Here is a 27,068-nt window from a genome sequence, read left to right as displayed (position 1 = left end):
CCCCAGTTTCCTCATCTATAAAATGAGGTAGAGAAGGAAATGACGATCCATTCCAGCATCTTTGCCAAGAAAATCCCAAATGAGGTCACAAAGAGTCAGACATGACTGAAAAATCACTAAACACTCTTTGTACATATACACATGCATGTATATAATATGTATCTATAAATAACTTATATCATATACATAAACATACAATAAACATTATATATAATATGTGTCTATACAGACATGCATATACATTGTTTCTCAGGAATAAACATTCTGCTTAAACTTCTTATCAGCAGTCAGCTCTATCGGATTTCTTAACAATTTTCTCCAAATTAAACTTGTCAGGTTTTCAACCCATTATTCAAAATTACTAAGATGTTTTCATATGCACTTTCCATCTACTGCTTATCCCAGAGTCCTGGAAACTGACCAGTGGACTCTTACCTGGCTGAGTGTTAGAGATGCTTTCAGGGTCTTCTGGGGAGTGTTTCGTACTGTAGTTATTTGAGGTAGTAGGCACCTGAAAACAGCATTCCATAAATTCATTCATTCAGTGAGCATTTATTAATTCATACTTATCAAGGATTCATAGCCCAGGGTCCATAAACTTGTTTACATTTTTTTTTATAATTCTATTTCAATGTAATAGGTTTCCTTTGTAATCCTATGCCTTTTATCTTATGCATTTAAAAACATTATTCTATGAAGAAATCCAGGCTGCCAAAGGTGCCATAATACAATCAAGATAAGAATTTTTGGCTTATTATGTGCCAGTTTCTGGTGTTAGGTTCTGGAGGACATAATGCAGAAATATTGTTCTGATCTCTTTCTGTTCTGGATGTCTATCTATCTTCTCTCCCTCTAGGTGAGGTTTGGAAGGTTTTCTGTTTGGAAGGTTCAATGCCTCCCAGACCTACACCATCACCCTGGACCTGTTCTGTGAGCTTTAGTGCCTCCTTGACATGTACATTTCCTCAAAAGCCTTCAGGAGTGTGGTGAAGTCAACTCAAACTGCTGGAGAGACTTGATGATTAAATGTTTAGTGTGAGGATTTACATTTTGGAAATCAGCAAATGTTGTTACAAATCAAGGGTGGAGATATTGTTTTGTTATCTAAACTTAAGAAAGTGATAGAGAAAGGCTGCTAAGTATAGAGAGCTGGGTCTCGAGTCAGAAGGACTTGAGTTCAAATTTTACCTCAGATATTCACCAGCTATGACCCTAGACAAGTCACTTAAGACTGATTGCTTTAATGAGAAAAAGTGATGGAAAAGTATTAATAATGCAGACTTAGTATGTCATTTCTAATGTGGGAATATGTTTAACATGATTGAACATGTATAAAATGTCATGGAAGAGAAAAGGGAAAAATTTATAAAATAAATGTTGAAAATTATCTTTACATGTAATTGGAAAAATAATTTATATAATAATATAAATAAATAAATAAAGGTTTCATTTGTACTTTTTTTTTGAGAGCCAACCAGTTTTTAAATGTTTAGTAGAATACCATTATTTTGAAAGCTTCCAATTGCCAATAGGATGAAGTCGAAACTAGTCTGCTTGGCATTCAAGGTCCACTGCTAGCTAGTCCTTTCAGTCTTTTCTCTCACTACTACTTTATCCATTTATTCAATAGGAGGCAGTATGGTATAGAGTCCTGAATTTAGACTCTGGGATTTGGGGTCCTGGGTTTAAATACTATCTGGAATACTCACTAGCTGTATGACCCTTGAGCAAGTAATTTCATTTCTCTTGGCCTCTGTTTTCCTCCCTGAAAAATAAGGAAAGTTGAACTCCTTGATTTCTGAGGTCTCTTACAGCTCTAAATGTGTGACTCTCTTCAGTGGTCTATGTGAATTCTGGCCTCTATGCTTCTGTCTTTCCTATAATACCTGCCCCTCTCCTGTCTGATACCTGCAAATAACTCCAGAGGTTTCCTTCAAGATTCAAATCAAATCCAACTTTCCCTTTTGGCCATCCCTCAGTACCCCAACATTCCATGAGGCCTCTCCCCCTTCCAAGCAAAGAACATTTATTTGTCCTGCTTCCTATACGTCAACTTAGTATTATTTACCTTTTTAAAGATAATTTGTTCAGTCTCTCTAACTACAGTGAAAATCTCTTGAGATCAGGAAGCAGATCTGGCTAGAATCTAATCTAGCTTCAAGTCTTAACTAGGGCCCAACAGACAAATAAACACTGAATAGATGTTTATTTATGAGCCCCATTCTTACCCTAGCTCCTTAGTTTCAGTTCCTGCCTTTCCTTTCCTTTCCTTTCATCCTTTTAGTCCAATGCCTATAGCACCACCCCTTCTCTCTCTCTCTCTCTCTCTCTCTCTCTCTCCATACATACATACACAAACACACACACACACACACACACATACCATAAATCTAATATTTCTAATTTCCCTTCTGACTAAGCCTTTTCAGATAGAAACATAATTCCTAAAGTCAGTCTCTCCCTCCCTCCCTGTCTCCTTCCCTTTCTCTCTCTCTCTCTCTCTCTCTCTCTCTCTCTCTCTCTCTCTCTCTCTTTCTCACTCTCTTTCTTTCCCTTTTTCCTCCTTCTTCCCCTTCTTTTTTCCTTTCTTTCTCTCTCTTTCTTTTCCCCTTCTCCTTCCTTCCCTTTTCTTTCTCCTCTCTAATTGCCTCAAAGTGCTCATCCTCCTTCAGTAGCAGGGTCACAAGATTTAGTGCTTAGGGAATTATGTTCCTATTTAAAGTAGCTTAGTAGGAAGGGGAAGAAATTAGATTACTTAAGAAGAGCTAAACAGCTTTGCCTGTAATCTCTCAGTCAAATTATGATACCACATAATTTTATTGGGACAATGGCAGGCCAATTCTACCTTCTCAAAAATACCCATCAAGTTTCAGGAACCAATGAAGAAGAGCCATAGTTCCCAGTGAAAACTTCATAGCTTACCTGTGTAGAGATGACTAATTTTCTCCCAACTTCAAAGGTCTTGGTTTCTGAAAATTTAAATAAAGGATCATTATTCACAATTAGGATAATTCATGCTTTTCTAATGTTCTGGAGTTTTTGTTTCTGGAGGCAATCCAGATTAAGTGACTGGCCCAGAATAACACAGCTAGTACATGTCTGAGTCCAGGTTTGAACTCAGGTTCCTCTGAACTCTAGGCCTAGTGCTCTATTCATTGTACCACTCAGTTGCTACTTTTCTAATGATTTGTTACCTCGTGGGTAAAAAACTGGTCTTTGAGTGAGAAAGGTTTGAATTCTAATTCTGGCTCTAATAGATACCATCTGGGCGAGTCTGGCCAAATCCTTAATTTCTAGTGGTTCAAACAATTCTCTAAAACTAACCAGCAGATGAGCTACAATCCACGCTGGGTTTCCAAATAGGAACTCCCTATACCCAGAAGATTCTTTATCTGGCCATTATTGTGACAAAATACTTTATAGACTTCATTTCTCTCAAACCCTACAAAGTAAATAATCATCCTCTTTTTTACAGCTACAGAAATAGAGGCTTAAACAAAGTTTATGTCTTCTCCATGGTCTCTTGATTAATAAATGTCAGAGCAAGTTGGACTTTGACCCAGGGTCTTCTTCTAAATACAACACTCTATAGATAAAACTAGCCTGTTCTGAGTTATTCCCTAAGATCCCTTTGGCTTTAAAAATGGAAAAAGTTCTGATGATTATGGCATTAACTTAGGAAACTTGCTAAAAGCTTGGATGGCCCAGATGACTTATTAAAGGCCTTTCTCTGTAAACATTCTCAGATTCTCTGTGAGAACTAACTCTTCCGCATTATCAGGAGTACAAAGGACTGACAAGTGGGCACTGGAATATGACTAGAATGTAGTGGAATGCCTTCTGGGTTTTGAAATATTTATTATTTCTTTTTTAGTTCATTGACCCAACATCAAGAAGTTAAAAATACCACCATGAGGACTTGCCAAGGAATGTCAAGTATGGACACTATATGAATTGCTCTGTGGGAGAGCCAAGAGAAGCAGATGGAGAAGATGGCAGCCGTAAGATGAAGAGTTTATCAACAGAAGAAGAACCTTGCGATGTGGTTCAGTTGAAGTCTACTGAGAATTATTGAATATCTGCTATGGACAAGGTGCTATGCTAGACACTGAGGGAAGAGTGGCAGAAAAGAGGAAAGGAAGAGACAGTTCCTGCCCTCAGGGAGCTTATCTAGTCAAAACCAGACATTAAAGAAACTGGAGCAAATTCCATTTGGGAAGAATAACAGAAGGACAGAGAGAAGAATCCATCTTTGATTAAGTTGTTTCAGTCAACACAGTTGAAATGAAAAGTGGGGGCATGGGGATGAGGTAAGGCCCAGAAGAAGAAGGAAACTCTCAGTAGTGGTACCTGCTATGCAGCATAAATAATGCTAGCAGAGAGGATAACTTTGGAAGAAAGCACATGTTACCGTTGAATATTGGAACTCTGGGATAAAACCTGAGTTACTCTGTCCTTGTTACAACTTTGGATGTTACAACAGAGGATGACAAAAGAAAATTAAAATGGAGTGACTTTTTTCATCTCTCAAGCTATCACCTTCTATATTTTGGTTCTTTTATAATCAGAGTGCTAGAAAAAGTCTTTTACATCATTGCCTCTATTTCATCTCCCCAACCCTTTGCAATCTGACAATCATATTACTCAATTAAAATTAATTCTTATAAAGTTAATAATCATCATTTAATTGCCAAATGCAATAATAATTGCTTGCTCAGGAAGTCACTGGTGACTTCCCTGCAGCATTTGATATTGTTAGATATGTTGTCCTTCTGGATATACTTTCTTTTCTGGCATTCTGTGACACTGTTCCTTCCCTCTTGGTTCTCCACAGTCCCTTTCAACCATGGCACTATAATCAGGTATGAACCCTAAAATTCTGTCTTGGGTTCTCTTTTCTTATTTTTCTATACTCTTTACTTTTTCTATTACACTTTCCTTCTGTGATGTCATCAGCTCCCATTGATTCAATTATTACTCTGCAAATGGCTCCCAGATCTCATATCTTAATCTAGTCTTTTCCTCAAGCTTTAGGCCCATACCACCAATTCCTGTTAGGTATTTGTCAACTGGATGTTCCATAGGCATCTCAAACCTGATGTACCCCCAAAGCATTATCTCCATGCCATGCCAAACCCATCTCTCTTCCTAACTTCTCTGTTTCTGTTGAAGATATCACCATTCTTCTAATCATTTAGACTCAGATCAGTCTTATTTCTTCACCCTTCCCTAACTCCTGTAACCAACTGGTTGCCAAGTCTTGTAGATTCTATTTCTACAACCTCTCTCTCAGCTAGCTGCATCTCTCTAAGCAGAGAAATAACTATCTTAATTCAAACCCTCATCACTTCTCATCTGGACTCTCACAGGTTTCCCTGCCTCCAGTCCCATCTCACTCCAACACATCCTCATAGACGGTGACATCTTAAAGCAAAGGGCTGCCTGTGTCATTCCCCTCCTCAAAAAGCTCCAGTGGCTTACTGTCAGTACTAGAATAAAATGCAAATTTCTCTGTTTGGCACTGAAAACCCTTCATAATCTGGCTCCAGCTTACTTTTCCAGGTTTTGTTACACTCCTTCATGCATTATATTTCCAAATTCTTTTACTTCCTTTTTCTCACACACAACATTCATTTCTATCTACATGCCCTTGCACACCTGGATTGTCCTCCTCCTTCATCTCTACCTACTTTCCTTTAAAGTTTAGCTCAGATACCACCTCCCACATGAAGCCTTTCTCTATCTTCCCAATTGTTCATTCCCCCTCCCCACCCCTATGATATATGTACATGATTTTCTCAGATAAAATGTAAACTCTTGCGGGCACGTTTTGTTTTTTAATTTGATGCTTAAGGCTCAGCATTGTACCCGACACATGGTATATATAGACCTTTGTAACCTATAAGCAGTTATTAAGTCTCAACTATCTGGCACATGGTAGTTGAGACTTAATAACTGCTTACTGACTGATTGATTCTTCTGCTTTATGAGTTACTATTACTGTTCATTCATGCCCAATATCATTTGGGGTTTTTTGGCAAAGATATTATAGTGGTTTGTTATTTTATTCTCCAGCTCATTTTACAGATATGACCCTGAGATAAACAGGGTTTAATGACTTGCCCAGGGACACACAGCTAGTAAGTGTCTGAGGCTGGATTTGAACTTCTGATTCCAGCTTCAGTGCTCTTTTCACTGACACCAAGCTGCCCTCATCTTATGAGGAGATTCATCCTAAAACTAGGGAAAAAGAGCACCAAAGAACTAAAAGGCTAAATCATTTCAGGGAAATCAAGTCAAGCCAGGAAGCTGACATCATGAAGACAAAACAACTATATAAATTGTTGCAATTCTGTCTAAAGTGTACAGCTATAGGATCAACCCTAGAAATATAGTCTTAGAGCAATAGAAATCTTGGAGGTCATCTAGATCAACATTCTCATTTTACAGATGATCAATTTAAGGCCTAGAAGGATTATATAAATTGCCTAATGTGACCTAACAAAAGAAATGTTATATCTCAAATGTAGTTAAATATATCCCATTATGGCAACTAGAAATTATTATAGACCTTTCTAGCCTATAAGAGAAAAGCCGGTTTTGCAGGATTTGCCTTGTTATTTGTAGAAATCATAACAAGATCCAAGACTCAGAGATGGAAGGGACTTTAGAGATTATTGAGTCTACCTCCTTCATTTTAGAGATGAGAAAACTGAGACTTGAGAGATAAGTGACTTTCCCAAAGTCATACAGAGGGATAGTAGTGGGATTTGAACCCGGTCCCTGAATCCAAATCCAATTCTCTTTCCACATAGCATGAATATATTGCTCTGTGTATATATACATATATATACACACATACACATACATAATCAAGCTATGCAAATGTACATACTTTGTATAATTTAAACAACAATCATTTTACTTAACTGTATTCAATGCTCACCTCATTTTGCAACTGGAAACAATCTATATCAAAAATGGAAAAGATTTTGGTTTTCAGTCAAGGGCTGCCGATCTACTAAAAAATGAATTGAAGACAACCTTCAAATAAAAAGTAATTTAATTAATTTGGAGGATTGGATTTGGGTTTGAGAATGAAGAAATTTAAATGCTCAAGCACCCAGTTTTAAAATTAAGACCAGAGAATACAATGTTCTATTCAATAAATGCAACAAATATGTCAACTTATGCCATTTAGGGCAGCTAAGTGGTGCCATAATGTATAGAATGGCAGGCCTGGAGTCTTTTTTGACTCATCTTCCTGAGTTCAAATCCAGCCTCAAACACTTTACTAGCTGTGTGATCCCAAATAAGTCACTTATCCCTGTTTGCCTCAGTTTCCTCATCTGTAAAAGGATCTGGAGAAGGAAATGGAAGACCATGCCAGTATCTCTGCCAAGAAAACCCCACGTGGGATCACAAAGAATTGTACACAACTGGACAACAATAAAAATACCTGGGTATTGTAGATTGTTGAACTTTGTGAAAAGACAGAAAAAACGGAAAATGAGGAAAGAGCAAAGTGTGAGAGAGCAAAACAAGAGGAAGGAGAGAGAAAGTGGGATGGAAGAGTAGGGAAAAACTGACACTGTGGGCAAAGGGAAGGAAGACACAAAGAGCCTTTAAATGCTAATGAACTGATTAATGCTATTCACAGATTTGCCCTTTTGAGAGCTGAAAGGGACAAGCACAGTATCAGAGTATCAGAGCGAAGAATTATTCTCTAACTCTGAAATGCAATGGAGTCTAGAAAAGGTCTTAGGGATCTAAAGAGTATTCTCCCCTTGTCCAGATAGACATAAACACAAGCCTCTGGAATGAGCTCCAGTATATCTGAGCAGGTGCTTAGTGAGCCTGAAAGCTGTGACAAGGTTTTATTTATAAGAAGAGGTCAGAAAGGGGCATTTAAAGGGATTGGTAAGGCCCTTTTTCCTGCCTGGTAGGGATTACTCAATTATTTTTCTAATATTTCCTTTAAAATGTTCTAGATCCTATGAGACCATCCAGACTTGGCCACTGTAAGCTTTAGTCAGCTCTAAAGTGAAAAGAAAGAAAGAAAGAAAAAACCCTCCCACAGATAATGAGTGATCATGCAAAACCAAATAAAATATCTCCTTTGTGAAAATGGTTGCTATGCAGCTCCAGGCCATTTCCATTCATGTGTTATTAGCATCAAATTGCTGTTCTTTCCTCACTGACATCATCAACAGCGAAAGCAGTCACTGGAGTGGGGTGTTAAGACACTCTCTATTCTGGCCATTAGGTCAGCTGGATAGAGTTCCGAGCTAAGCCTGGATTAGCTGTCACAGAGCTGGAAGGGATCTCAGACACCTTCAAATTCAATTTGGAATACCTGGAAAAGGAACTTGTCTGTAAAATACCATTAAACACCCTAAGAAGGGGTCCCACTAGCTCTGGAGGTAGCCCATTCCACTTTTGAATAACTCTAAATTATTAACAGGTTTTCCTATATTAATCAATTATTAATATAATTGTTAACTAAAAACTATTATAATGCTTACATTTAGTTATAATCATAATTTTACTTTATTATTAATTATAATAATTATTTTCCTACATTATTATTTGCAAATTATCAATTAATTGTTATTGAGCACTTACTTGTGTGCCAGGCACTGTGCTAAGTATTGGTGATACAAAGACAAAAATGAAAGAGTTCTTGTTCTCAGGGAGCTTACATTCTACATTCAATAAATGAAAGGTAATTTCAGGAAGAAAGACACTGGCATCTGGGGGGAGGATCTTCATGTAGATAAACTGAACTTTGAAGAAAACTAAAGGAACTTCAGAATTGCAGGTGAAAAGGGTGCATTTCAGGCATGGGGTTGCGCAAGGACAAGGAAAGAAAAGATGGAGTGTTGTATGTGAAGAATATCAAGGAACCAGATTGGCTGGTCTTACAGTGAGAAGTAAGTGCCTGATGACCTCTTGGGATATGCTTCCAGTCATGTATATGACTCATGGATGAGAGGTTTACTGAGATGACAAAGAGTTCTATGATTGGCTGTTAAATTAGAGGAACTGATGACTCATTGGACACACAAAAGGGACTGATCTGCCCATTTTCTGTCCTCCGCTTTTCTGTGCAGAAATGTACAGCAAATACTGTTTTCAACCTGCTTGAATGAAGGAGGGGTGGCCAGCCCATTTTCCAGCCTAGCTTTATAAGCAGATATGAGCACATGGCCACTAAAGTATATGTCCTGTACCTGAGTTTGGGGTGCATTCCTTTTGTGCTTCCTGGTCTTTGGCATATGAACATTTATCCTGCAATGATCCAGGATGTTCACAATTTTGTGAGTTCAAAATGTCCATCAGGTGGAAGCTTTTTTTTTTTTTTTTTTTTTTTTATACATACACTGAGTCTTACTCTGGCTCAGTATCCAATTAAGGGCATCTTCATCATTTCACAGTGTCTTAGCAATGAGTCATATGGGGCTGGAAGCCAGCCTCAGTACTCCCACAAAGTTAGCTGGAACCAGGAGTGACATCTCCCAGTATGCTCTGTGGAATTCCCTCATTATCTAAGTCAGGAAAGATCAGCTAGACCTAGATTGGGAAGATCTTGAAATGCTGAACAGAAGCATTTCTGTTTGATCCCAGAGATATTATATAATCACTGAAGCAGAGAAGTGACATAATCAGACCCATGCTTTAGGAAAATCATTTTAGCAACTCTATGTGGATGGATTAGAGAGGAAATTTACCTGGGACAGCAAGACCAATCAGGAGAAGATTGCAATAATCTAGGAGACAGATGATAAAGGCAGAATGGTAGCTATGTGAGCAAAGAGAAAGGACCACCTATGGGAGATGGAGCACCTACCTTTTGAGGTTGTTATGAGGACAAAATGAGACTACTTACAAAGCACTTGGCCTAAAGCTATATATAAACACTAGCTACATATTATTATTATAATTATTAAGACAGAATAGATAGGATTTGTTAACTGATGGAATATATGATATGAAGGAGACTGAGGAGTTAAGGATAACTCCAAGGTTGTTTATCTGGAGGATCAGAAGTTTGATACATTTACAGAAAGCGGGTCAGAAAAGGGGAAAACTAATGACTTCTGTTTTAGACATATTAAGTTTGGGCTATCTAACTCCACTTTGAAATCTCAAATGGGCCCTTGGTGATAAGAGAATGGCACACAGGAGAGAAGTCAGGACTGCATATATAGATTTTGGCTCCTATGGGAGCTAATAAAGTCATTGAGGGGAAGGTATAGAACAGAAGAAAGCCCATACCTGAGTATTTGGGGCCTCAAAGTTAGACAGTAAAATATGGGTGATGATCCAGCAAAGGGGGCTAAGAAGGATAGACAGTCACAAACAATGGAAAGGGAGAGACAATCAACAAGATTTAGGCTCTTACAAGGGAACTAATTTGCCTCTTTGCAACTCTCACTGCTTGATCCTTTTAAGGGCTAGACGGAACAAGTCAAGAGACCTGGGTTTAAGTGCTGGGTTTCCACTTGGGTAGCCTTAGCTTTAGCTCTCTGAGACTGTCGGTTAAGGTACGGAAGAACAGCCACTGATCCTTGAAACACTGAAGGTTCTCAGACCCATTACCTTCTAGCACCTTTGGCAAAACTCCACGGATCACAGTCTTAGACCCATTATGACTAAAGGCAGGGAGCCAGGCTAGTCAGCAGTGTCCAAAGTGCAATTCCTTACCATCTGGAAAGAAGGTGAACTTTGAGGGTTTTCTCTATGAGCTGAGAACGTGGCCTTATACTTCACCCCTCAGACTGAGGCTATTTGTCAAGAGCTCCTTCTCCTCAACTCATGTCAATCAACTATCTCCCTCACCTTCTCCTTCACCCATGAAGAGATGGTCCTTTTCTTCTCTCCTCAGCTTTATTTGCATTGAGTTCACTGTACTTTCTTTCATCCCCACTCTTACTAGTTTTTAAGCTCCCCTATCTGTTGGCAAGTTCACTGCTACCTACAAACACATATCTTCGCCACCTTTAAACTCTGATTTTATCCAACCATCTCCACCAACTATCCTTCTATATTTCTCCTTGGCTTTGTGGCTAAAATCCTTGATAAAACCATCTCCAATCTAAATCTCCCTTCTCCTCTTACAGCCTTTGTAGTCCGACTTCCTATCTCATCAGCTTTCTCTAAATTTAATCATGTTCATTCCAAGGTCACTAATGATCCCTCTGTGATTTTTGGAACTGTTGATCATCCTCTTTCTCTGGATGCTCTTTCCTGTCTAGACTTCCATGACCCTGTTGACTCCTGGTTCTTCTACTACCTCTCAGACTACCTTACAGGCTCCTCTGTTGTTTCTTCATCCAGGTCATGGTCAGTAACCATGGACCCTTTCTTCTCTTCTCCCTCTGCACTTTCTCATTTGGTGATCTCATCAACTTCCATGATTTGAATTATCATTTCTATGAAGATGACTCCCTGATGCATATAGCCCATTTTAGTATCCTTCATGAGCTCCAAACCTTAAAGTGCCTCCTACTTCTTGAACATCTCAAACTGGCTGTCCCACAGACATTTGAAATGCAACAAGTTCAAAAGAGAGTTCATTATCTTGCCTTTTAAACCTTCACCTTTTCTAACCTTCCCTGTTGAGGGCACTACTATCCCCTCAGTCACCCAGGTTTACAACTTCAGAGTTATATTTAATTCATTCACTCTCATTCCACACATGCCAAATTTGGTTATTTCTAAAGTTTTTACAATAACACATGTATATATCTTGCTCTCTCCCTTCACACAGCTGCAACCCTGTTACAGGTCCGCATTATGTCATTGCCTGAATTAGTAGCAATTTATGTAAAAAAAAAAAATCCAGGAGCTTTAGATGATCACACTCTTAATAGGAGCAAACTATGTAATACAACTTATAATTCAAATGGCTTAGTGTTTATAGAATTTATAAAATGTAAACTCCCTGAGAGTAGGGACTACTTAATTTTTTCTTTATATCCCTGGCATCTAGTGTCTAGCATGTGGCAGGTGTCTAACAAATGCTAGCAAATGAATGAATGAATGAGGCACTTTAAAACTTATAAAGAATGGACTTTCTGAACATTGGAATGATAAAAAATCATAGGAGTTCAAAAACAAACAAAAAAAAGTTAATCTGTTAGAAATTCTCAAAAGAACACAGTTTTTAAGAATAGCAAAGAAAGGGCAGTGATGCAGTGAATAGAGCACCTACCCTAAAGTCAGAAGGATCTGAGTTCAAATTTAGTTGTGTGACTCTGGACAAATTCTTAACCCCAGTTGCCCCCAAAAAACAAAACAAAACAAAAATATCATAGGAAGAGATGTAAATGAGGAGAAGCAGAAATTAAAGGAAGAACATTCAAATGTTGACAGCAAAAGCACAAGGAATGAACTTAGAAATGTATGAGGAAATAAATATAAAATGGAAAATAGACACACTGAAGAAACGCAGGAGGAAATAGAATTAGTAAAAATATCTAGAGCTGAAATGAAGAAACAAAGGGCTTTCGTGAAAAAGTCTAAATAATTTTAGGAAAAGATAATGATAAAATTCCTATTTGGAAATATCCAAGAGAAGAAAATAAACAAAACAATAGGTTCAATGAATAACAGATTATTTTACTGGAGAGAGAAATAAGGAAAACAACAGCTAAAGCCAAAACAACAAGCCCAGGAAATAACACAACTGGAAAAAAAAATGTGAAATCTATATGGTAAAAATGATGGTGGAGGGTAGAGCACAAAGAAAAAATTTAATAATTGTCAGGTTTCCCAAAAGCTGAGAAAAAAATCTATTTGCTATATATCAAGTAATCATAAAGAAAAAAAATTAAGAACAAAAATTTAATAGGACAGTTTGTAACTGATAGCATTCACTGGATATCAACAGTGGTACACTCAAAATTCAACTCACTCAGACATTGACCTGTAAGAATAACATTAGAGGGGCTAAAACTCAAAGAGATGAATCTGAGAGAAAAACTAAGGACAACAATAAAGGATCTTTTATTGCTATATTGGATAAAGTAAGATCATCAAAAAAGGGATGCTGTGTTGGATTTGGAGTAAGGAAAACCCATATTTACATCCTATATCAAGCAGTTACTAGTTGCATGATCCTAGGCAAGTTCTTCAACCCCTTTCAGCCTCAATTTCCTCATCTGTAAAATGGGGACTATAATAACATTTACATTGTAGGTTTGGTGTGAGGATCAAATGGCACAACATATGTAAAGGTCTTTGCAAATTAAAAGTACTATGTAAATATTAGTTAACATTAGCTAGTATTATTAAAGGAAAAAACTTTCTCCTGTGGCAGATGAAATGTTGATAACACTGACAAAAGGATCTCTCCCATTGACCTGTTCAATTCTTAACTTTGCTTCTATTTTTTCTGCCAAAGAAAATAATTTAGGGCCTGAATAAAAGTGACTAATATGGATTTAAACTCCTCCCTTTCAGGCGTTCCAGTCATCAGATCTAAATGATAATCCAATCATTGACAGATCTGGCAAATGTGATTTCTAAGTTACTGTCAGATATCTTGGAAAGACTGGAAGGCATAAGAGAGGTGCTACAAAATTGGATGAAGAATATGTTGTCCAGAGGAACTGAACAGTTTGCAAACTATCAGCCCATGAGATTGTTTGACTTCGAATCCTGACAAAATTCTACAACATAATATTAAAGGGATAGTTAGTGAACAACTACAAAAGGAAGCAATGATCACAAAGAACCAGCATGACGTCATCACAGTGGGTCATGTTGGGGGAAAAAAAACAAACTCATTTCTTTTTTTTGCTAAACTTGTAGATCAAGAAACTACTAGAGATATAATTTATATGAATTTTAGAAAAAAATGCTTAATGCTATTCTTATGGGGAAAAGGGAGATGTAAGCTAGAAAATGAGACGATTCTGCAGATTCAGAATTGGACAAATGGTTGATCTGAAGTAGAATGTAGTCGTTAATACACACGACCCTGGATTTTGGAAGGCTATATCAGCAGAATGCAAGTTCTGGCTGGTCTTACCAAGCTGGAAAGATTTCAAATACTATACTAGTCACAGCCTGTTTTCCGTTTGTGTGGTTACTCCTTCTACCAATATGGATTACAACCCCTTTACAATTTGGGAGATAAATGGTCTTTAAGAGCCAACATACACAAAATACTTACTTGCTTGCAAACAACCTGTGATGAGCCTCTCCTAATTTAACTAGGCTAGTCCTCAGACAACAGGTGGGAAAATCTGTTAGGAGGGCAACTTACTGAGAGGTTGAAATGAAAGGCAGTTTGGAAGGAAGTCCTTGTTATAAGTGAACCCCCAAAATTAGTCCTTGTTATCATTTTGTTGGACATTTTTATCAAAGTATTGAAAAAAGGCACAAGTGGCATGTTTACCAAATTTGCAGGAGGCAGAAAATGGAATGTTAGAGTCAGGATTCAGAATCTTATAGAACATTGGCTTCAGCTAATAATATAATAAGGGAAATTAGGTGATGTAGTGGATAGAATGTCAGGCCTGTCTGTAGTCAGGAAGATTCATCTCCCTTAGTTCAAATATAGCTTCAGATGCTGTTCACTTAGCCCTTTTTGCCCCAGTTTCTTCATTTATAAAAGTTTTCTTAGTTTTTTTCAGCTATAAAATAAACTGGAAAAGAAAATGGCAAACTATTCCAGTATTCTTGCCAAGAAAATCCCAAAGGGGGTCACAAAGAATAGGACACAACTGGAAACCACTGAACAAACAAATAACTTAATAGGAATAAATGTAAATTCTTATAATTGGGTTTAAATAATCAACTTCGCTCACCAGCTCTGGAGTCAGAAGAAACTGAGTTCAAATGTCAGCCTCAGAAAGTTAATACTTACTGTGTGATCCTGGGCGAAAGAAAGGAAGAAAAAAAGGAAAGAAAGAACATAGCCCTAGCAGTAGAAAGTGTCAGTCAGTCAACAAATATTTATTAGGTTCTTACTATATACCAGGCATTAGATGTGCTAGGAATGCAAATATAAGCAAACAGAAGGACAACCCCTGCCCTCAAGTAGCTCTAAAGGGGAAGACAACACATGAAAGGGATCTGAAAAGGGGAGGTGCGTGCGGTAAAGCGGAGTTTACAAGGCAGACTAGGGGTGGTAGTCATGTTCTAGTCTTTATCATTAAGTGATCAATGGGTTCTTTCCCACCGCAAGTAGTTTAAGTAGTTGCTGTCTCAGCATAATCACTAAAATTTAGAGATAAAAAAACAACAATTTGCAAAGTTCCTCCTTTACCACAATTCTGTAGGGGTAGATAGAACTAATGTCAATATTGCTATTTTACAAATGAAAAAAGTAGGACTCGGAGAGATAAGCCATCTCACTGCCCACAGTTAGAAAACTAGTAAGTCAGGATTAGGGTGGCAAACCCAGAACTTAGAACTCTTAGTTCAATGTTCTTTCTATGGCGCTTCGATGTATTGATAAGAATGTGGTATCCAGATCCCTGGAAGTGACGGTTCTACCAGCTCTGCACTGGTCAGGCCACATTTACTAAATGGTATCCTATTCTGGGCCATGTATTTTAAGAAGGACATTGGAGAGTGTCCAGATTGGCAAGGATTCTATAAAGCATTTCTCGTGAGAATTCAATGAGACTGAGTTTGAAGGTCCTGGGCAAGGAGTGTAGGGTATGAGAAGATGTGGGGCTGGGCTGTGGGGCTGGGAAGGAGCTTGAGTGCTAACTTCAAATACATGAAAGGTTGTTATACAGAAGAGGGAGTATATTTGTTCTATACTGTTCTAAAAGACTTACAACAGGAAGGACCTCAGATCTTTTCTAATTCAATCCCTTTCTTTTACTGATGGAGAAACTGAGGCATGGGGCAGTTAAATGTCCAAGATCACACAGATGGTAAATGTCAGAGGCAGGATTTGAACTCAAGTCCTCTGACTCCATGACTAGTAGTCTTTCCATTAAAACACACTGCCTCCCAAATAGACAGGGGGAGATAATGAAAAAGAGAAGTCCCACAATGAATGACAGTAAAAATGGTAAAGTGTTTCTCATTTAATTCTAACAGCTCTAGGAAGTATGTGCTATAATTATTTCCATTTTACAGTTGGGGAACTGAAACATAGAATTTAAGTGACTTGCCCAGTCACGTAGCTAAAAAGAGTCTGAGGTCAGGTCTTCTTCACTACTTCAGTTGGCTAGTACTCTGGCCAATAGGGCAACTAGCTGCTTGTCCTGTGAGGTAAACTCCCTGTCACTGAAAGTGTTCAAATGGGAGCTGGATGATCGGGGATATAATAGAGGGAAGTCTACAAGAGGTTGAAGTGCATGAGAACCTAAATCTCCTAAATCTTCTTAAATCTCCAGGGTCCTTTAGATCAGGGGTGTCGATACTTGGCCTGTGAGCCACCCATCTGAATCAGCTCAAAATGTCATTGAGAAATATTTAACAAAATGAATAAGAATATAATAGAACATATGTAACATTAATTTGTGGTTTTCTAAGTAAATATGCAGGCAACTAAGTGGCCAGTGGATAGACTTTGCAATCAGGGGGACTCACCTTCCTGAGTTAAAATCTGGCCTTGGAGACTTAAAATCTGCCTGGGCATGTCACTTAACCCTGTTTGCCTCCTTTTGCTCACCTATAAAAAGATCTGGAGAAGGAAATGGGAAAGAGCTCCAAGAACTTTGCCAAGAAAAATCCAAACGGGGCCATGAAGAATCAGATGGAACCTAACAAGTCAGTTTGCGACTGGTAAGGATACCTAGTTGTGGCAGAGTGGCCCCGTTTCTATTTGGAGTTTGACACTACTGCTTTCAGTCATCCGTCATCACTGACTTTTTAAAAAAAAGTCAAGAACAAAGGCACAGGATCTGCCCCCTCTCTCATTCTACCTGTCCACGGGGTGCCCGTGATCTCCTTGCTCCATTCACTCCATCTGCCATTGTTAAACTCCTCCAGGGCCCGAATCTGCACAGTATGCTTTGTGCCGATCAAGGCATCACTGATAATCAACTGATGATGCTTCTCCTGAAAGAGAAAGGCACAAAGACCCAGGAGATGAATCAGACTCACACCCACCTGAAAGTAAATGTCCCTGAACACACATATAAACAGAGACCTAGTCACCTGTGTGCATCTGTGTAACCCCACATGGTACTCAACGCATCTCCAGAACCCCTGCCCCTCTGGTATATACACCTGCGTGAGCATTCACACCATACGTACATGCAAATGCAAAGTGTAAAATGTCTTTAACCATGTAGATTTATAATACTCCAGTGCATAGTACACATGAATCCACTCTATAATTTTTATCCATCACTTAATGGGGCAACCAGCTATGAAATTTACCTAAATCAGGCAGTTTGGTGGTGATAAATAATAATACAGCTCAATTGCACTTTAAACCTCCAAAATGTTTTTTTTCCTAACTCTACCAGGAGAAACTCATAAAGCTTGATGGTGATTCTTCATTCTCCATGACATCAGGGAGGTGATGTCATGACGTGCAAATAAATTGGATTTAAGGGAGGGAGGGCATTGCAAGGTCACTTTCCCCTGCAGAGCCACCTGGGTCCAGTGGCCAGAGATAGATCAGGAAGACTAAAGATGGCCCTGAGTGCAGTAAGAGCTGTTGGCCTTTTTAATCTAAAGTCTTATATATCTGAGAAGGGAAGATCCTCTGGATTTTTGGCCAGGAGCAACCAGATGTCACAGTAGATAGAGTAGTGGGCCTGGGGTCCCAAAGACCTAATTTCAAATCCAGCCTCAGACACTTAGTAGCTGTGTGATTCTGAGCAAGTCACTTTACTCTGTTTGCTTCAGTTTCTCATCAATAAAATGAGCTGGAGAAGGAAATAGCAGATTACTCCATATCTCTGTCAAATAAATCGCAAAAAGTAGGACATGACTGAAAAACTCAACAGTAGCCAAATATGTCCAGTCCTGTTCCCATGGTCCCCACTGACGCTAGTCCACACTTCTAAGAAGCTGATTTGAGGGCATGCTGGATACTGTGCTACCTCAGCAATAATGCTGCTGACAGTAACTATGTGACTGAGAAATTCGTCACTTGGGCAACTTCCTAGGATTCATCTACTAAGTCACAAGGAGGTGATACTCTCTGACTGCCCGCGCCAAACTGTGGAGTCTCCCTAGAGCACGTCTCTTTTGAGATTTGCACCCACCCCTAAGTTATAGAGGGAGAAGTAAAACTGAACTGACCTTGACGGTTGTATAAGTTGTGGAGTTCTCAGCCCAATAACGAAGCTCAAATTGGAGCCGGTAGAAAGTGGAGTTCCAGGAAGGTGGATCTTTCCAGGTGACTTTAAGCTTATGGGGGCTTCTGTCTATGGCTGTGACTGTGATGTCAGCTGGAGGATCTGGTTGCACTGGGGGTTGGGAGATGATGAGAGGAAAGGAGAGGAAGATAAAAGAGAAGGATACCTGCTATAAGCATAAGACCTTCCCCATACATTTAGCAATAAACATTTATGTGGCAGTATCTCTTGATAGTTATCCAAACAGGATGTCTAGGCTGCTGAGTGCCCCTGGTCCTCAAACCTGTAAACAACCTTATCCCTAATCCTCAATCCAGTGGTGTGCACACGAAGGTTTCCCAGACTAGAGCCATCTCTTAAATCTTCAGCATGAGAATTTTATACTTTGGAAATCAACAAAATGCTACAAATTATGGCTTAAATTTTGGTTTTGTGGATCATCTAGACTTAAGAAAGGCAAAGGGAAAAATAAGGAGATTGAATTTAAGAGTATGACATGGGAATTTATTATTTTTCCTAGAGAGCTTGTTATTCAAAATTTTACTAGCATACCCCTAGCCCAATTCTCACAAAATGATTACCCCATGACAAGGATTTGACTAACAGGCCCCATCTTCACCCACCCTCGGGCCAGAGCTCCAGGGCCTCTACTGAGCAGATGGAAGAGGCAGAGGAATACTTACAGGTTTCATAACCCCCAAGCTGGTGGATTTTGCTAGACTTCCTCACAGCCCCATTGGTAACACATATGATAGCCAAGTAGGGGGAGTCATCGCCTTCCTTAAGATTCAAGGAGCAGGAGAACTTCTGTAGTCCAGGCAAGTAGTGACACGGCCTCTGAAAAATCTTGTCTTTTTGATTGCTGGAGACACAAGACCAAGACCCCAAAATCTTATTTTTAGTCTCCCCATTGCATTGCTTCTGTTGGACACAACCAGAAATAGCTAATCTGGAGAACTGATTTTGATGACCAATAACTGACATTTCTACAATGAAAGGCAGAACAGCATGGTATAGAAAATGCTGACCTCAAAGCTAGGAAATCTTGGGTTCAAGTCCTGACTAACAGGCTAGCAGTTTAATATAAATTACATAAATTAATATAAATGTCCTAGGCAACTTTCTTAGATTATAAATTACAAAGAAGATGACAACATGCATTTGTAGAGAGAATTTTAAAGTATTTGAGAAATACTTTTACCAGTGAACTCCTAAGTACAACCTCTTTTTCTTGGAGTTTAAACGCATTTCACTTACCTTATCTTATTTTAGTCTCATAGCCCAGTGAGTTGCTTATTATAAATATTATTCCTATTTTACAGAAAGATTGATCCCTGGCTAGTCCAGAGGTTGTTTTTTTTAGTCTTTTCAGGGGTATTCAACTCTTTGTGACCCCATTTTGGGGTTTTCTTGGCAAAGATACTGAAGCAGTTTGCCATTTCCTTCTCCAGGCCATTTTGTAGATGAAGAGATTGAGACAAACAAATGACTTGCCCAGGATCACACAGCTAGGACGGGTCCACTATCAGCTAACTTACCATTGTAACTAATTAATCTTACTAAGGTCTAAGCACTAATGTTTTTATGTAAGAAACTATGAGTGCTTTAACTACCCTCTTTATTCGGCAACCTGGGATAAAGCCCCATTTTCAGTTCAGAACGCCTGGTCTGAGTTCCCACTTCTGGTTTTACAACCTGTGAGATCTTGGGCATGTCATCTTACCTCTATGGGACTGTTTCCTCATCTGCAAAATGAGGGGGTTGGACTAGAAGACTTCTGTTGTTCCTTCCAGCTATGATCCTATGACTGTCCATGCAGAAAACACATTTCTATTTCTCTTTCTTGGGTTACCCCCCTCTCCAGAATAATGTGGCCCTCAGGTTGAGGTATGCTTAAAAGTCCATTACTCTCTCTCTCCTCCCTCTATCAGCTCTCTCTTGTTATCTTCCATTTACACTTTGGTTTGAATCGACCTGAGAGCTCAAAAGCTGAGCCTCCTAAAGCCTACCTTACCAGGAAATGCTGAAACTAGAGGCAGAGCATTCTAGCGGAAATAATGTATTGTACATGTTCCGTCAGATTCTTTCCTTCTATTTTCCACTGCAAAATTTCAGCCACATCACAAATCAAACAGGCTTGTGCACGCTTTTTAGCCCGGCAATCTTATCACACTGGGCCTTTTGGTTGTTCGGTCAAGTCTGATGTGATTCTAATTGAGTTTTCTCAACAAAACGTATTGGAGGGATTTGCCATTTCCTTTTCCAACTCTTTTTTACAGATCAGAAAATTGAGGAAAACAGGGGTAAGTGACTTGCCCAGGATCACACAACTAGAGAGTGTCTGAGACTGGATTTGAACTTGGGTTGATGAATCTTTGCGAGTCCAGGCCCCACTACTTAAGTTGAAGTTTAAGTTCTAAATACCCATTTACAAATAAAGATTTGAAAAACAATGTTAGTTATTCAGGTAAGCCAGAAAATGGCTCTATCCCTTTCTTGGAACAATTCTTTAATAACTTTGAATAATCTTGTGTTTCCCAATAGGACAAGGTACATCTCTTCATTTACAAAAATTTCTACCCTGAGTCTATGGACTGTCAAGACCTCTGAGAGACTACAAGTGGTCTCCAAACTATACTTTTAGAATAACTCCTTTGGGGAAGCTTTCAGAACAAGGTTTGGTACTGGAGATTAAAGAAGCTTTGAATTTGATATGTGTGTTTATCCTGTTTAAGATTAGTTTGGAAAACATTTGGATCGAAGGGGCCTCAGCTGCAAAGCTGTCAGTTACTAAACAAGATTGTGAAATGGACCCAGAGTATCTTTGGCACCTCCCACTTCCTCTTCTGGTATTCCCCCTTCTCCCCCTTACTGTCCCCATTCCCATATGCCCTGTGCCTGCAAGCTTACCCTACCTAGCTAGAATGACCTCTAAGAGTATTGAGATTTATCCCATTCTTCTTTCTTCATCAAATGCTCTCTCTCTCTTCTCATTCAAGCCAACAAACATTTAGTAAGCACCTACTGTGTGCAAAGGCATGGCTTTATATGTTATTCCTCCCTGGCTAATTTGTATTTTAATAGAACATCTCTCCCAGTTGTTGTGAGGATCAAATAAGATAACATATAAAGCCTATATAAACAGCCTATGTAAATGCTAGTTCTTAATGATAATAAATCCAAGAAATGACTCAGTGATGGTGGAATTTCAGGCATAAAATCAGAGTCCCAGGGTTAGAAGCCACTTTAGAAATCATCTCAATGGTACTTTCTACAACATCTACAAGGAGTGGTCAAGCTTCCATCGATACGGAACTTGCCACCCCCCTGGGGCAGCCTATGCTATTTCTCATTCGGCTCTAACTGGCAGGAAGTTCTTCCTTAGACTGAGCTAAATTTGGACTCTTTGTAACTTCTATCAGTCACTCCGACTTCTGCCTTCTGACATGTCATCATCGTGAACCAGTGGGGGAAAGATATTTTTAGAGGCCTTCCTGGAGCTCCTCAGATCATTCTATGCCTTGCACTCGCCTGTGGCTCAATCCAGCAAATATTTCCTTTATTTTCTCAGCACCCAGTGCCTCCTGCACCATGACTTCTAAAGACCCTTTCTCCCTTCCCCACCATGGCCTGGTTTTAAAATGAAATCCTCTCCCAGACACTTACGCCTGTTTCACCAACAAGATGGCCTTAGTGTGTGGGGAGGGTTTTTTCAGGGGGCTCCATTCACACTGGATGCTGCTAAAGAAACTCTTCCGATGGCACGAGAACACAGGTTCTTCAAGAGGATCTGAAAAGGAAAGTATAGAAGGCCCATAAAGACGGGGAGTGTTGTCACAGCAGCAAATAACAAAAGCTTTTTTCTAGGATAGCAGAGGATCAGGCAGTTTAAAGAGAACAAAATCTGAAAAAGCACAGAGCTTAGTGTGCTCCCTTTATACCCCACAGGTATTTCCATATTCCTTGGAGAGCAGACAAGTTGAACAGTCAGTCCTATATTCTAACTTAGGGCTTTGTAAAATTTGCAGGTGCCAGAGGTCTCATTTCCCTCCTGGGAAGTAGAATCAGAGGATTACAGATTCAGAGCTGAAAACCCAACTCAGAGCCATTTAATCCAACCTTCTCCTTTTACAGATAAAGAAAGTAAGTTACAAAAAGGTTAAGGAGGCTCATACAAGTAGTGAGGGACAGAAATGGCATCTAAACTATGTCCACTCATTCCCAATTGAATACTCATTCTCCTATGCCTTGCCCTAGAAAGGGAAACAGTAGAAATTAGTGACTGTGAATAACGAGTTTTACTTCACCAAACTCTAAGGCTAACAGAAATCTCAGAGAATATCAAGCTCCTTGAATGTCCTTGAATGGAAAAACATGTTGAATAGATTAAGCCTCCTCATCCCAAATGCCAAAGAGGGGTAATGTCCTACAAATTAGTAAGTAGCAGAACCAGCTCTAGACTTACTCCAAGTCCACTGTGCTTTGCATTTGTATTTTAACCATTCTGCACTATGTGCATAATCAATCAATCACAGACCAGCTTTTATCTTCTCTTGCTAAGATCCAGACCTCCATTGACCTTTAGACCATTTCCTAGCCATGTCAAGATCCTTTTCTCCTCCCTTTCTAATTCCTTGTTATAATGTAGACTTGAGGGCAGGGACAGTCTTGTTTCCTGTATCTGTATACCCAGGGTTAAGCCCAGTGCCCAACATGTTGTTGTTCAGACTCTGTACCTTACTCTTCATGATCCCATTTGGCATTTTCTTGGCAGAGATACTAGAGTGGTTTGCCCTTCCCTTCTCCAATTCATTTTACAGATGAGGAAACTGAGGCAAACTGTAAGTGACTTGCCCGGGGTCACAGAGTCAATAAGTGACTGAGGCTGGATTTGAACTCAGGAAGATGAGCCCAGAGCTCTATCCAATGTACCATCTCGCCGCCTGCCTGCCACACAACAAGTGCTTAATAAATGCTAGCTCTCCCTACTGAGCGCCTCCGATGCTTAAGGCACTGTGTGGTGCACCAGTCCTCATTGACACAGATCATAACTACTGAATGCTTATCACTTTAGGAGACCCAGCTCCACTTTAGGAGGAGTGACTAACTCAGGTCACATGGCTCAGACAGAATTTCTTTTTACTGTTTCAAACATCTTCCAGTCACTGAGATAAGCCACGAGGAAGGGAGGTATTATATCTCAAACATCAGTGGAGTCCAAATCACCTAACTCACTGTGAGCAGAGTTCTGAACTCTCTGGGTCCTGAGCTGCAAGATACCCAGCCTAGCAGCATCCTGCCACTTGCTGGAAAATATAATAAGCTTTTCCTGTAATTTCTTGGGTCAAGTAAACAACAGGATATCAAAGAGATTTTTTTCAGTCATAGTGTCCATTCAACATACATCTACTGTACACGGTGCTGGGCAGTGAGGAAGATGGCAAGTTTAAATAAGTAAAAGTTCCTACCCTCACAGAGCAGAGGTCTAGTAAGGGAATATAATAACACAAGCACAGATAAATCTGAAATGCAATTTCACATGCATGTATTAGGAAGGTACCCAGCAAAATGTTCTCTTGCAAGGTCTAAGAAGGATATTAATGATCGAGGGAGGGTTTGAAGAGGGCTTTCTGAAGGAGATGGCATTTCTGTTGGGATTCAAAGACTAGGTAAAAATTCAACAGGCAAAAGGAGGCAATGAGGCTATCACAGGCAGAAGAAGCACTGTAATCAAAGCAACTGAGGTTATGTTATATTAACAAATAAAGGGAAATAATTGTTCACTTTGGTTAGGAATTAGAAATTGTAGAAACAGGTAACAAAATAAATCAGGAAAGCTGGGGCAGGAAGGGGGATTGGAAGGGTGTAGAGAGTAGCTCAAGATTATGGAGGGTCATGCATCCAAGGGAAAAAACCTGAATTTGGCAGATTCAGTAAATAGTCAGTAAGTCAGGGCAGTGAGATGGTGCAGTGGATAGAGCACCAGCCCCAAAGTCAGGAGGACCCGAGTTCAAATCTTGGGCAAGTCACTTAACTCCAATTGCCTCAGGAAAAAAAAAAAAGTAAAAAGTCACTCCCAGAGATTTTTAAGCAAAGGAGCATGACATGAACAGATCTCTAAGGAAGTTAGCTCAGTAGCAATATGAAGGCTGAGCGGAGAGGGGGACCCTAAGCCTGTGAGGCATCGGAGAGGGCATTAGAAGGATCCTCCAAAAGAATGACAGCAGAACAATGCTCTAGAAGGCGTTACTACTCACCAACCAGTAGCAGAAACAGGGTCCTCAATCTGTGACCATCCAGGTAGCAGGAGTAGTTTCCCGAGTCACTGTGCTGCACTGACCTCAGCACCAGCTTTCCTTCCACCACTTCCCTTCGGCCAAGCTGGGGAGCTATGGGCTTATCTCCCAGTTTCCAGTGAATAGAAGCATTATTCTCCGATACCCTGTCCACGCAGCTCAGCGTGATGGAGGCACCAACCACCTGGATCACCATATCATCTGGAAAATCTGCGGAAGGGAGAAGATGTAGAACCCTAAGTTCTAGAACTCAGAGGGACCTTTGATATCTGGGGTCCAACCCCTTTATTTATTCAGCAAACCTTGTTAAACCCTTCCTATGAATGTTAAGTTCTGGGGAGACGAAACCAAAATGACCCATCCCCACCCTTGAGGAGTTTAACACTGTAACGGAAGGGATGGGGACAACATGTATAAAGATAAGCAAATTCAAAATATGTACAAAGTAAATATGAAGTAATTTTGGGGGAAAAGAGCACAAGCATCAGTAGTGAGGCTTTGTAGAAGCACTTAAGCTGAGTCTTGAAGGAAGCTAAACATTCTGAAAAGAAGATAAGGAAGCGAAGGGAAACTGAGTTCCGTAAAAGGAAAGCAATTAGCCAAATATCATACAGCCTAACACCCAGCAGAAGCAAGCTCCAAACCCAGGTTCTTTGATTCAAGACTCTACATTGTACTACAAACTTCCCAAAGTAAAATGAGATGGTTTTATCACTACCCTTGTTTGGACATATTGTTTAGGGATATTGCCAAGGAGTAGAGGGCACTCTTAGGTCTCAGGGGAAACCCACCGAGAGATGGAGGTTTGGGTTAGAACTGGGACTTTGCAATGCTACAGCTGACACCTCCTTCACAATATAACTGAATGAGGACTCAAAGAGGACCGATGCCATGACACACAAGTGAGTTGGATTTAAGTGAGGAAGAGCTGAGCAACATCTCCAGTCTTACTTCTCCAGAGCCTTCTGGGTAACGTGGCCAGACAGAGAGCCTTGGATGCAGGGGACACCTTGCTCTGTGTAAGCTAAAGTTTTTAATAGGTCTCCTCTTCAAGAACGAAGGACAAACAACAACAAACTTGGCTTAAAAAGGCCAAGGTCTCCCACAGCATCCAGGACCATCTTCAGTTGTTCTGACCTATATGTTGCCACTGGACATGAGGTTGGTGATTTTCCACAGCCTTCCCTCAGTTAAAATCAATTCACTTGCATGTCACAGTGTCCTCCCTGATGACTTGCTCCTTTCTGAGAACACAGGACAAATAACAACAGCAGTGTCCCCTTGGGAGAGGAGCAGGACAAGAATAAGGAGCATGTCAGAATGCTGATTCTGCCAATGATGGTTTGAATGCAAGGTGAGCTAGAAAGGATTTCACCCAAGACATTCATAGTCAGAAAGGGAGGTAGACCAGTTAGCAAGAGCAAGAAAGAGCTGATGGAAAGCTGCTGATCAAATGATAAAAGACATAAATAAAATGGATGATTGGATGAACAAATGAATGAATGAACAAATCAATCAATGAATAGACAAACAAAAAATTAGAAAAATAATTAGAACATAAATAGATGGAAGACCTGGAGGAATGTTCCAGGATGGTAGATGGATGCTTTCTGGGGTCTGTATCAAAGTCATGACAGAGAAGTACATAAGATGATGAATAAATAGGTTTCAGGCTACACTAATAGAAGAAAGACAGCCAGCTTTAAAGAGCTCATGGACTCACTGAAATGATAAAATAATTATGGTTTTCAAAGTGTTTTCTCACCATGACCCTGTCTGGAAGTTAGAAGAAGGATGACAATCCCTATAATGCTGATACTCTCTGCCTTGTAGGGTGTTATGAGAATCAAATAAGAGAGCATGGGATGATCAATTTAATCAACTAGGTGGTACAAGTGTTACAGCATTCAGTCATCAAATCAAGATAACCTGAGTTCAAATCCTGCCTCAGACATTACTTAGCTGTGTGACTATGTCACTTAATATCTGTTTGCTTCAATTTCTTCATCTGTAAAATGGAAAAAATAACATCTCCAAGATTTGTTAGGATAAAAAAAGATATTTTGTAAAATACCTTCTAAACCTCAAAATACTATATAAATGCTAGCTATTATTATTAACTGGAAGCAACCTTAGAGGCTACCTAGTTTAACCCCATTTGTTTCTGAGAAAAATACAGTAACTTGTCCAAAGTTATGCTTCAATTTCGGATTGTGCATTTCCTATGTGACATCTCTTTTACCTCACTATGCATTCACACTATCACTGGCCATAGACTTCAGGATAACTACTGCCACACACAAAAAAAATCAGAAACATTATTATCTCAGGACAAGACATTGGACCTCCTAGAGACCATAACAAAATCTAAACTATGATTTTAGAATTACTACTTTAGGAAAGGTCTGAGTACAAGATTGAGCTCATGAGACTAAAGAACCTTTGGATCTGATGGATATTTTTCATGTGTCATGTACACTTGCTC

At 39.5% G+C, this 27,068-nt stretch overlaps 2 protein-coding genes across 2 annotated transcripts in view; one reads left to right on the top strand and one right to left on the bottom strand.

The window, feature by feature from the left end:
• Positions 1–5,122, top strand: part of SHE (Src homology 2 domain containing E) — a 63,986-nt gene extending 58,864 nt beyond the window's left edge. Inside the window, exon 6 of the mRNA XM_031966664.1 lies at positions 3,875–5,122. Within this exon, the coding sequence (XP_031822524.1) occupies positions 3,875–3,953 (79 nt within the window). The 3' untranslated portion in view covers positions 3,954–5,122. The remainder of the gene's footprint in view (positions 1–3,874) is intronic.
• The window catches only part of IL6R (interleukin 6 receptor), a 65,972-nt gene that overhangs the window by 14,262 nt on the left and 24,642 nt on the right, over positions 1–27,068 (bottom strand). The window contains exons 2-8 of the mRNA XM_012548150.3: positions 24,545–24,793; positions 21,954–22,077; positions 18,971–19,149; positions 18,232–18,398; positions 16,899–17,034; positions 2,923–2,969; positions 436–511 (exon numbers count right to left, since the gene is read on the bottom strand). Of these exons, the coding sequence (XP_012403604.1) occupies positions 436–511; positions 2,923–2,969; positions 16,899–17,034; positions 18,232–18,398; positions 18,971–19,149; positions 21,954–22,077; positions 24,545–24,793 (978 nt within the window). The remainder of the gene's footprint in view (positions 1–435; positions 512–2,922; positions 2,970–16,898; positions 17,035–18,231; positions 18,399–18,970; positions 19,150–21,953; positions 22,078–24,544; positions 24,794–27,068) is intronic.

This window comes from Sarcophilus harrisii, chromosome 4 (genome assembly GCF_902635505.1).
Source record: "Sarcophilus harrisii chromosome 4, mSarHar1.11, whole genome shotgun sequence".
NCBI classification, from domain to species: domain Eukaryota; kingdom Metazoa; phylum Chordata; class Mammalia; order Dasyuromorphia; family Dasyuridae; genus Sarcophilus; species Sarcophilus harrisii.
This window is presented reverse-complemented; position numbering and strand designations above follow the sequence as displayed.